Here is a 12,243-nt window from a genome sequence, read left to right as displayed (position 1 = left end):
CGCTCTGCTTCCCGCTCCAGGCCTCGGCCTGAACACACTCTGCTCCCTGCTCTGGGTCTCGGCCTACACTCGTTCTGCTCCCCGCTCCGGGACTCGGCTCACGCTCGCTCTGCTCCCCACTCCGGGACTCGGCCCTCACTCGCTCTGGGACTCGGCCCTCACTCGCTCTGCTCCTCGCTCCAGGACTAGGCCCACACTCGCTCTGCTCCCCGCTCCGGGACTCGGTCCCCACTCACTCTGCTCCTCGATACGGGACTCAGCTTGCACTTGCTCTGCTCCACTCTCTGGGACTCGGCTCACACTTGCTCTGCTCCTCGCTCCGGGACTCGGCCTGAACTCGCTCTGCTCCCCGCTCTGCAACTCGGCCCACACACGCTCTGCCCCCCGCTCCGGGACTCGGTCCCTACTCGCTCTGCTCCCCACTCCAGGACTCGGCTCACACTCGCTCTACTCCTCGCTCCAGGACTTGATCCGCACTCACTCTGCTCCCCGCAGTGGGTCTCGGCCTGAACTCGCTCTGCACCTTGCTCCGTGACTTGGCCCACACTCGCTCTGCTCCTCGTTCTGGGACTCGGCTTACACTCGCTCTGCTCCTTGCTCCGTGACTCGGCCCACACTTGCTCTGCTCCTCGTTCCGGGACTCGGCTTACACTCGCTCTGCTCTTTGCTCCGAGACTCGGCCCACACTCGCTCTGCTCCTCGTTCAGGGACTCGGCTTACACTCGCTCTGCTCCTTGCTCCGTGACTCGGCCCACACTCGCTCTGCTCCCCACTCTGGGACTCTGCTCCTTCTCGCTCTGCTCCTTGCTCTGGGACTCAGCCTACGCTCGCTCTGCTCCCCGCTCCGGGACTAGGCATGAACTCGCTCCGCTCCCCGCTCCAGAACTCAGACCGCACTTGCTCTGCTCCTTGTCCGGTACTCAGCCCCCACTCGCTCTGCTCCCTGCTCCGGGGCTCGGCCTGAACTCACTCTGCGCCCCGCTCCGGGACTAGGCCCACACTCGCTCTGCTCCCTGCTCCGGGACTCGGCTCACACTCGCTCTGCTCCCCGCTCCGGGTCTTGGCCCACAATCGCCCTGCTCCCCTCTCTGGGACTCGGCCCTCACTTCCTCTGGGACTCGGCCCACACTCGCTCTGCTCCTCGCTCCGGGACTCGGTCCCCACTCGCTATGCTCCTCGCTCCGGGACTCGGCTCACACTCGCTCTGCTCCTCACTCCGGGACTCGGCTTACACTCGCTCTGCTCCCTGCACCGGGACTTGGCCCACACTCGCCCTGCTCCTCGCTCTGGGACTTGGCCTGAATTCGCTCTGCTCCCCGCTCTGGGAATCGGCCCACGGTTGCTCTGCTCCCCACTCCAGGACTCGGTTCCCTCTTACTCTGCTCTCCACTCCGGGACTTGGCCCACACTCGCTCTGATCCTCGCTCCGGGACTTGGCCCACACTCGCTCTGCTCCCCGCTCCGGCACTCGGCCCACACTCGCTATCCTCCTCGCTACGGGACTCAGTCCCCACTCGCTCCCGAACTTGGCCCACAATCGCTCTGCTCCTTGCTCTGGGGCTCGGTCCCTACTCGCTCTGCTCCCCACTCCAGGACTCGGCTCACACTCGCTCTGCTCCTCGCTCCGGGTCTCGGCCCTCACTTGCTGTGCTTCCCACTCCGGGAGTTGAACCACACTCTATCTGCGCCTCGCTCCATGACTAGGCCCACACTCGGTCTGCTCCCCGTTCCGGGACTCGGCTCACCCTCGGTCTGCTCCCCACTCCGGGACTTGGCCTGAACTTGCTCTGCTCCTCGCTCCAGGATTCGGCCTGAACTCACTGAGCTCCCCGCTCCGGGACTAGGCCTGCACTCGCTCTGCTCCTCGCTTTGTGACTTGGCCCACTCGCTCTGTTCCTCACTCCGGGACTAGGCCCATTTGCTCTGTTCTCCACTCCGGTACTCTGCCCGCACTCGCTCTGCTCCCTGCTCAGGGACTCGGCCTGAACTTGCTCTGTTCCCCACTCCGGGACTAGGCCCAGTTGCTCTCTTCCCCGCTCTGGGACTAGGCTAGCATGCTCTGCTCTCACCATGGCCAAGGCCACAACTTGTCTCCCTTCGGTTTACATCCATTCTCCAGTTAGGGTCAGGTTTAAGAAGTGAAAGATTGGGGGGATGCAAAACTGCTACATGGTGGCAAAAAAGAAAGAGAAATGGAAAAGGCGCTCCAATTGGAATGTCTTACTCAGTTGCTGATACAAGGGAGCAGTGATGTTCTCTCAGCATCACCATCTCTTGGCCTCTTATCCAGGATTCATGATCCAGGTGTTGGTTAGACTGTTCTGAGGAAGGGTCACCCAACCTGTGACATTAACTCTGATTTTCCTCCAGACCTGCTGAGCTTTTCTAGCGATTTCTGTTCCTGTTGGCTGGTCTAGAAATTAGAATAGGCATTTCAACCTTTCAACTAGGCGAAAGTGAGGACTGCAGATGCTGGAGGTTAGAGTCAGAGTGTAGTGCTGGAAAAGCACAGCGGGTCAGGCAGCATACGAGGAGCAGAAGAGTTGTGTTTCAGGCAAAAGCCCTTCATCCCTTTCAAGCCTGTTCCCTCTTTATGTTAAAGCAAGGCTGCAATGCGCCTTGACTCTTTCATCCCATATCTAACACCAAAACCGATCCAAATCATCTTTTGAAATTTGTAATTGATCTGCAGTCTCAACAATTTGTTTTTGGAAGAAAGGAATTCCAAATTTCAACCATTGTTTGTGGGAAGCGGTCCTTCTTTCTGCTGTATTATGTTTTGAGTTGTGTAGGTCCAAATTCCCCGAACCTGAGTAGACGAATGAAAAGTGATCAAATTGAAATGTCTTCACTGTCTTGACCGTACATGTGTGGAGAAATTATTTCCCCTGTTGTGGAGAGTCTAGACATAGGCTCACATTCTCAGGAACAGGGCTTGGTCATTTCTTAATACAGTTCTGCCCTTCTCTGTGAAGGATATTATTAGATTGGAGAAGGTTCAGAAAATATTTACCAGGATGTTACTGGGACTGGACGGCTTCAATTGTAAAGATAGGCTGGGATTTTTTTCACTGGAGCATAGGAGGTTGAAGGGTGACCTCAAAAAGCTTTATAAAATCACGAGGGGCATAGATAAGGAGAATAGTAAGCATCTTTTCCCTAGGTTGGGGGAGTTCAGAACTAAGGGCATATTTTTCAGGTGAGAAGAGAAAGTTTTCAAAAGGACATGAGAGACAAATATTTTACCCAGAGAGTGGTTTGCATGTGAAATAAGCAGCCAGAGGAAATGGTGGATGCAGATACAGTCATAACATTTAAAAGAAATTTGGATAAGTACATGAATACTGCTGAAATTGTGTTGCTGGTAAAGTGCAGCAGGTCAGGCAGCATCCAAGGAGCAGGAGAATCGACGTTTCGGGCATGAGCCCTTCTTCAGGAATGAGGAAAGTGTGTCCAACAGGTTAAGATAAAAGGTAGGGAGGAGGGACTTGTTGGAGGGTTCCTAGGCGGAAGATGAGGCCTAGGAACCCTCCAACCACAAGGGATGAACTCAGATTTCTCCAGTTTCCTCATTTCCCCTCCCCCCACCTTGTCTCAGTCAAATCCCTCGAACTCAGCACCGCCTTCTTGACCTGCAATCTTCTTCTGACCTCTCCGCCCCACCCCCACTCTGGCCTATCACCCGCGCCTTGACCTCGTTCCACCTATCGCATTTCCAACGCCCCTCCCCCAAGTCCCTCCTCCCTACCTTTTATCTTAGCCTGCTGGACACACTTTCCTCATTCCTGAAGAAGGGCTTATGCCCGAAACGTCGATTCTCCTGTTCCTTGGATGCTGCCTGACCTGCTGCGCTTTTCCAGCAACACATTTTCAGCTCTGATATCCAGCATCTGCATTCCTCACTTTCTCCTCTAAGTACATGAATAGGAAAGGTTTGGAGGGTTATGGGCCAAACACAGGTGAGTGGGAGGAGTTTGGTTTGGGATTTCGGTCGATGTGGGCTAGTTGAACCAAAGAATCTGTTTCCATACTCTATGACTCAATCTAAGAAGAGGCGAATTTTCTTCACTCAAAAGGCACATGTAATATTGGAATTAGTAGCTCAAAGAGAGCTGTGGATGGTCAGTTGTGGAGTCTACACAATGCTAAAGCTGATACTAAGGGAACTTAGCGACATTGGGATAGCGCAGGAAGGAGTTGAGGCAGGAAACCATAATGATCTTTTTGAATAGTGGAGCTGGATTGAAGGGTCACTTAGCCTGCTCCAGCTCCTATTTCTTGTTTTTCTTGAATTATTAATGGCCCGTTTCTAATTTTAAAGTTATGTCCCCTTATTCCGAACTCTCCCAACACAGGAAATAGTTTTTCTTTTATCAATCTGATCAATTCCTTTAATCATCCTAAACACCTCAATTAGATGCTAAATATTGTCAGTAAAACATTTTAAAAAAGAGAGCAGTTGATTCTGTACAGTCATAGTGAACAGGCAAATGTTCCTAATATCATGAGAGTCTCAGTGGAACCCAAACAATCGCACACAGTCAACTGTAAACATCAGGAATGAAGTGAGGTGTTCCCTCAATTTACAAGTTGTTGAAGCAATGTTTTACTTAAAAAAAGGTATATTTTCAGCTGTTCACAACTCCCACGTCCCCACCACACACACACACATGCGCGCACACGCACATGCACACACACACACGCGTGCACGCACACACACATATGCGTGCGCAAACACACACATACGCGCGCGTGCACACATGCACAACATGCACGCACACACATGCGTGCACGCACACACACACACACACACGCGTGCGCACACATACATATGCGTGCGCAAACACACATACGCGCGCGTGCACACATGCACAACATGCACGCACACACATGCGCACACACACATGCGCGCACACACGTACATGCACACACATGCACAAACACACATGCATACACACGCACACATGTGCGCACATGCACACATATGCACGTGCACACGCACACACACCCGCGCACACACACACACCCGCGCACACACACACACGCACACTCATCCACACGCATGCACACGCACACATACGCACGCATACACACGCACACACGCGCGCACACACACATGTACCCTGCTGGATTTATTTCTTCATCTTAGAGTTTGAAGTGTCCATTCTGGAATGATGTAGGTTGATTGAGTCATTTGTGTTTGTGTGGACGTTATAGATGAGATACCTTTGGACTGCCTGAGCTACAGGGTTAGTCATGGCTCTCCCAGAATAGCATGAGGCCAAGAGCACACTAAACGGTGGCAGATGGAGTGTTATTTGGATAAATGTGAGGTATTGCATTTTGGTAAAACAAACAGGGGCAGGACTTATACAATTAATGGTAGGGCCTGGTTACTGTTGTAGAACAGATGGACTTATGGGTTCAGGTACAGGGCATAATTCTTTGAAATTTGTGTCACATTTGGAAAGGGTGGTTAAGAAGGCTATTAGCATGCTTTCCTTCATTGCTCAGACCTTTGAGTATAGGAGCTGGGACATCACGGTGAGATTGTACAAGACAATGGGTGAGGCTTCTTCTGGAGTACTGTGTGCAGTTCTGGTCGCCCTGTTAGAGGAAGGATTAGATTCCTCACAGTATGGAAACAGGCCCTTTGGCCAATCAAGTCCACGCTGACCCTCCAAAGAGTATCCCACCCAGGCCCATTTCCTACCCTATATTTGCCCCTGACTAATGCACCTAACATTATGGGCAATTTAGCATGGCCAATTCACCTGACCTGCACATCTTTGGATTGTGGGAGGAAACCCACGCAGACACAGGGAGAATATGCAAACTCCACACAGTTACCCGAGGCAGAAATCAAACTCGGGTCTCTGGCGCTGTGAGGCAGCAGTGCTAACCATTGAGCCACCATGCCGATATAAATAAACAGGAGATGGTTCAGCAAAGATTTACCAGGATGGAGGGTTTGAATGATAAAAATAGGCTGAATAAGCTGGGACTTTTTTTTCACTGAAGAGCAGGAGCGTGAAAGCTTTTAGAGAGATTTACAAAATCATAAGGAGGATGAGTAAGGTGCATAGCAAAGTCTTTTCCACCAGATGGGAGAGTTCAAAACTAAGGGGTGTATTTTTAATGTGAAAAGATCAAGATTTAAAAATGACATAAAAAGCAACTTTTTTTTTACAGAGAGTGGTTTCTGTGTGGATGTGGTGGATGCAGGCACAGTTACAACATTTAAAAGGCATTTTGAATAAGTACATGAATAGGAAAGGTTTGGAGCAATATGGGCCAATTGTAGACAAGTAGGACTAGTTTAGTTTGGGCATCTGGTCGGCTTGGACTGGTTGGACTGAAGGGTCTGTTTCCATGCTGTTTGACTTCATGAAAACACCTTGGTTGAAGAATCTAGAACCAGGGACCATTATCTCAGATTAGAGTGTCCTCATTTGGAAATGACTGAAGAGAAACTGTTATGAATTTTTTGGAGTTCTCCTCCGGATCATTGTGGATGCTGAGTCCAGGGTATCTGGGCATGCAGACATTTGGTGAAAGAATGGAACGTGGTAGATTTCCCTGGACCCTAATTAATGGCAGATCAGGCTTGAAGGGCCAGTCGAACTTACTCTTCCCCAGGTTCTTATGGTCCAGGGAGATAGTGAGGACTGCCAATGCTGGAGAAGTCTGAGTCAGTAAAGTGTGGCACTGGAAAAAGCACAGCAGGTCAGGCACCTTTATGGTCCTGGGACAATCTCATACTTTTAAAGAGTCAGACAGGAAATGTTGCACATCGAACTCAATTTTAAACAAATAATTTTTGCCCTCTTCTATTTCTGTACCATTGTTCTAATTCCTAACTCCATATCCCATCCACCCCAAGTTGCCACCACAGAAGGACAAAAGCTGTGAAACTAGTCAATGATACACACTGAGTCGAGAGTGTGCTGAAAAAGCACAGTACTCAGGCAGCAGCTGAGGAGCAGGAGAATCAATGTTTTGGGCATAAGCCCTTCATCAGGAATGAGGCTTATGAGCCAGGGGCTCTGAGAGAATGATACACCCTGATCCAACGTGTCCTATATGCTTCAAACTGGAGGTCCAATGTGACCTCTCTGTTCATCTCCAAGTGCTACAGTTTTGTTTTGGCTGGTTCCGTTTTCTTGTTGGGACCCCAGTCTCTGTTGCTGGCCCTGGATCCAGCCGGCCATTCTTCAGGGATGGCTACACTTCCTTGTGTAAACCTTGAGAGGCTTTTCTGCCATTTCAGGCAAAGCATTGAAGTTTGCTGTGCCATACAATTCACTGAGTCGCAGGGAAGCAGCAAGACCAGCAAATGGCCAGTCCTTAGGACAGCTATCGGGGGGACAGTATCTTGCACTTGAATTTCTCCTCTCTCTTTCCCCCTTCCCCCCCACCCAACATTCCATCTTTACGTCTAACCCTGTGACCAGTTGGAGATCACCGTGCACTCTCCAGCAGATATCAACTAATTCAGCACAGACTCGAGATCAAACATGGAATATCCTGTATATCAATTTGGAAAATCATTGAAAGAAAAAAGAAATAAATCGACTCTCACCCAATTCCCCATAAACTCCACGTGCAAGGCCAGATTTGATAGAGAGCCAAGGCACTGATTTTGGGGAGGGCAGTGGAGGGGCGGAGGGGCCTGGGTTGGGGGAGTGGCTGTAGAGAGGGATTGATGGCAGTTGGGGCAAGGAACACAAAACCCACCACCTTCACCCCAGGTTTTCAGCATCTGCAGTTATTGTTTTTACCTCGTTGATTTTAACCCTACTGCGAATCCTCTTACAAGGATGCCTGCCTTGAAGAAGTTTTCCTCCTCTCTCTACAAGAATCTCAGGGAGTCCCTCTCCCACTGCAACTCCCAGGTCATTTCCTCTGCTCTGAAGCTCTTACCCGCTCCTCCTTGACCTATCACCTTCATCTCCTCCCCCACTCCCTCCCCCTACCGAGGCTCGTCACCTTCCCCCAACCAGAGATGACTAGTTGGCTTTTAGTCACCATGACTTCCATATGGTGACCGGTTCTCTGGAAGCTGTGTCAGTAATTAGCCACTGAGTGGCTTCATGAATTCCAATGATGGAATGGAAATATTGAGGGCAGCACAGTGGCTCGATCGTTAGTACTGCTGCTTCACAATGTCAGGGACCTGGATTCAATTCCAGCCTTGGGCGACTGTCTTTGTGGAGTTTGTGCATTCTCCCTGGAGATTCCTCTGGGTGCTCCAGTTTCCTCCCACAGTCCAAAGATGTGCATGTTAGGTGCTACATTGTCCATAGTGTTCAGGGATGTGTTAGGTTAGGGGCATTAGTCAAGGGAAATGTAAAGTGTTAGGGTAGGGATTAGGTCTGGAAAAGTTACTCTTCAGAGGGTCGGAGTGGACTTGTTGGATCAAGTGGCCTGTTTCCACACTATGGGGATTCTACGATTCTATGAAATATCATCTGTCGCTCTTCCTGACCAAAACTTCATTCTGCAGAACTGAGAAGATGGAAAGATTTGGCACACCCCATTCTGCGTAATGATCTGCTGTTCAACCCTCCACACATCTGCCCCACACCCTATCCCATGACCTCTGACCTCACCACCAGAAAGAGAGCGAGCAGAAGAATCCCCAGTCTGGGCACAGCCTTTCCACATGAGCATCTAATGCAGGGATAAGGATAAATCTGGATGTCTGACGTTGTTCCATCTTCTCTGTCTTTAAGTGAAAAATAAAGTTATCCATACATACTTTCCTGAAGAAAGCTTCCTTATACTTCATTATTTTAACCAGACAAATCAAAGGATGCAAGTTATAACAAGAACGAGGAATTGTTTAATTGTAGATTAAGGGATGAAATATTGTTCTGAGTAGTGTGATGTTAGTAAATAGCTTGCCAACAAAATATCATCACTCACCCTGCAAGCTCCAGTGCAATATTTATCTAGTAACAGAAAATCAGTTACAGCATCCTTTTGGGGTCATTTTGTCCTTTTGGCTTTCTCTTCTCTCTAAGTCATGCTCGGCCAGTCCAGAATTGTTTATTCCTCCATCTTATTCATCCTTTACATGTCTGCATTGCGTTTGTGTTCACAGTACGGCTCAGGCCTCCTGTCTGATTGACGAACCTAATCAGCTGCGTGAGTACCAGTATCCCACAGGGCTGCCGGGGGAACTATATGATGCCGACACCCAGTGCAAGTGGCAGTTTGGAGCAAAAGCCAAGCTGTGCTCCCTCGACTTTGTGAAGGTATGTTCCTGAGCACTGTACCCCTTTTCAATCGTGTTCTTGTTTTAACAGTATCATGAGGGTGGTCTCATGGGAGGCCTGAAGAGTGTCACTAAGCACTTTAAAATGTTGCATGTTTTCATTCAGAATAATAGCAGGAGGAGGGGGAGTCCTGTGAATCTGTTCAGCCAGCCAGCTAGATAATAGACAATGGGCAAGTCAAGTCTGTATACACCAGTTCTGAAGAAGAGTTATAGGTTTGGAGAGTCGTAGAGACATACAGCACGGAATAGACCCTTCGGTCCAATTTATCGATGCTGACCAGGTACCCGAAATTAATCTACTCCCATTTGCCAGCCCTCTCAACCCTTCCTCTTCATATACCCATCCAGATGCCTTTTAAATGTTGTAATTATAACAGCCTCCACCTCTTCTGGAGCTTGTTTCATACAAGCATGACAATCTACGTGAAAACATTGATCCCTTTAAATTTTTTCCCCTCTCACCCTAAACCTATGCCCCGTGAGTTGTGGACTCCCCCACTCCAGGGAAAAGATCTTGCTAATTTACCCTATCCATGCCCCTCATGATCTTATAAATCTCAATAAGATCACCCCTCAGCCCCCAACACTCCAGGAAAACAGCCCCAGACTATTCTGCCCCTTTCTATAGCTCAAACCCTCCAACCCTGGCAACATCTTTGTAAATCAAAATGTTAACTCTAATTCTCTACCAACAGGTGTTGCCAGGTCTGTTTCTCCACCACTTTTTGTTTTGACTCTATTTACACCTGGCTTGGTCCCATGACCTTTAATATCTTTATGTAACAGAAATCTGTCTTGAAATGTTATGTGGATCCCACAGCCTGAGCATCTCTATGAAAGCAAGAGATCCACGTTTCTGCTACTCTTCATGTGAGGTATGCTTCCTAATATCCCCCCTTTGTAACCTAGTAGTAATTTTCATCTCCTGCTCCCTTGTTCTGGAAGTTTTCCACAAGTGGAAATAGTTTGTAGGAATGGGAGTAGACCTGTTCTGCTGCTCAGCGAGATCATGGCTAATCGCTGGCCTAACTGTCTCCAGCCCATATCCCTTAACAAGCAATTATCTATCTCAGATTTAAAACTAATAACTGAGTCTGACATCAACTGCTATTTATGGAAGAAAGTTTCAAAACTTGACCATCCTTTTGTGTGTTTTCATTTCAACCAGTCTATCCAATACCTTAGTTATCTTGTGTACCTCAATTAGATCACTCCACAACTTTTTATATTCGAGGGAGTAAAAGGTGGTAGTGGGGCTAAGAATTACTCCTCCACTTGGACATCCAATCAGGATTTTATTTTTCTATTTAAAAATTGCATTAATTGAAACATCCTTGCACTACTAGCAAATTTGAGGTGATGAACTTAGCTTTAGATAGAAGGTCCCATGGCAGTGTCACTGCCTCAGAGCCAGAGGTTCCAGGTCTGCTTTCCACTCCAGGATTCAGTGGCTGTATCAGGTGCATTCATAACATGACTGAAGGTGTTGATTTGTAATCTTTCAATTCTTCCAGTGAACTTTCACCTTCCACAATAACCTTCGATCTGGTACTTTATCAAATGCCTTCTGGAAATTGAAAAAGCTCCTTCATGGGTCTCCCTTTATTCACAGCACATGTTAATTCCTCAATAAACTCCAATGGATTGATTTGTCATGATTTCTGTTTCATAAAACAATGTTCACATTGCCTGATTATTCTCAATGCTCTGCTGTAGCATCCTTAATAATAGGATCCATCAAACATTTCATCAATGACATGTTAAACTAACTGGCCTGTACTTTCTGGCTTTCTATCTCCCTGTTTTCATTCTTGATGTCCCATTCATTATCATTGTCGACAAGTGTGGTGCTGGAAAAGTACAGCCGGTCAGACAGCACCCAAGGAGGAGGACAGTCGACGTTTCGAGCATAAGCTCTTCATCAAGAAGAGCTCAACATCTGCAGTCCTCACCTTTCCCTGACATTCACTCTCTCCAAGATGGGACCTTCTCCAAGTTGAGGGAGTTTTGGACGATTAGCAATGTCATGAGCTACTTCTTTTCAGTTCTTCATATGAAGTCCATCTGGAGGCAAGTACTCGTCAGCCTTCAGATCCAATTCTCTGCCGTTTGTGAGTTTCCTGGAATTCCTCTCTCCATTCCATTTCATGATTTATCACCATTTCTGGGATGTTACTTGTATTCTCAACAGTGAATAATCATGCAAAATACGTGTTGAGTTCATCTGCCATCTCCTTAATTTCCATGATGAATTCTGCAGACTCACTTTCTGCAGGATCAGTAGTCTCTTTTTTAACTCCATTGTTGAAAATATTTATGAAGGAGTCTTCAATTTGTCTTTGTTTCCTCTCATACTCCAATCTCACACCACTTCTGAATTAGAATTAGATTCCCTACTGTGTGGAAATGCACCGTTTGGCCCAACAAGTCCACACTGACCCTCCGAAGAGTATCTCACCCAGACCCATTCTGCTATATTTACCCCTGACTCATGCACCTAGCCTACACATCCCTGAACACTATGGACAGTTTAACATGGCCAATTCACCTAACCTGCGCATCTTTAGCTTGTGGGAGGAAACCGGAAAACCCGGAGGAAACCCATGCAGGCACGGGAAGAATGCGCAAACTCCACACAGACAGTTGCCTTTGGCTGGAATTGAACCCAGGTCCCCGGTGCTGAGAGGCAGCAGTGCTAACCACTGATACATCGTGCCGCTCCACTTATTAGTTCTTTAGCCATAGAGTCATAGAATCACAGAGCTTTACAGTATGGAAACAGACCCTGCAGTCCAACTCGTCCATGCCGACCAGATATCCTAACTTAGTCTACTCCCATTTCCCAGCATTTGCCCCATATTGCTCTAAACCCTTCCCATTCATATACCCATTCAGATGCTTTATAAGTGTTGTAATTGTACCAGTCTCCATTACTTCCTCTGGCAGCTCGTTAATTTCAC

At 48.3% G+C, this 12,243-nt stretch overlaps 1 protein-coding gene across 5 annotated transcripts in view; it reads left to right on the top strand.

Annotated features, from left to right (window-relative positions):
• adamts18 (ADAM metallopeptidase with thrombospondin type 1 motif, 18) overlaps nucleotides 1-12,243 on the top strand; it is a 282,233-nt gene that overhangs the window by 121,319 nt on the left and 148,671 nt on the right. For all 5 annotated transcript variants that reach the window (XR_011964232.1, XM_072595845.1, XM_072595849.1 and 2 more), the window contains one exon: nucleotides 9,107-9,260. Coding sequence is in view for 4 of the 5 variants with exons in the window: in XM_072595845.1 (XP_072451946.1) it covers nucleotides 9,107-9,260 (154 nt within the window). In the remaining variant the exon portion in view is untranslated. The remainder of the gene's footprint in view (nucleotides 1-9,106; nucleotides 9,261-12,243) is intronic.

Source organism: Chiloscyllium punctatum, chromosome 26 (genome assembly GCF_047496795.1).
Source record: "Chiloscyllium punctatum isolate Juve2018m chromosome 26, sChiPun1.3, whole genome shotgun sequence".
Lineage (NCBI taxonomy): Eukaryota > Metazoa > Chordata > Chondrichthyes > Orectolobiformes > Hemiscylliidae > Chiloscyllium > Chiloscyllium punctatum.
Note: the sequence above shows the minus strand (reverse complement) of the source record. Positions and strands in the feature narration are given on the sequence as shown.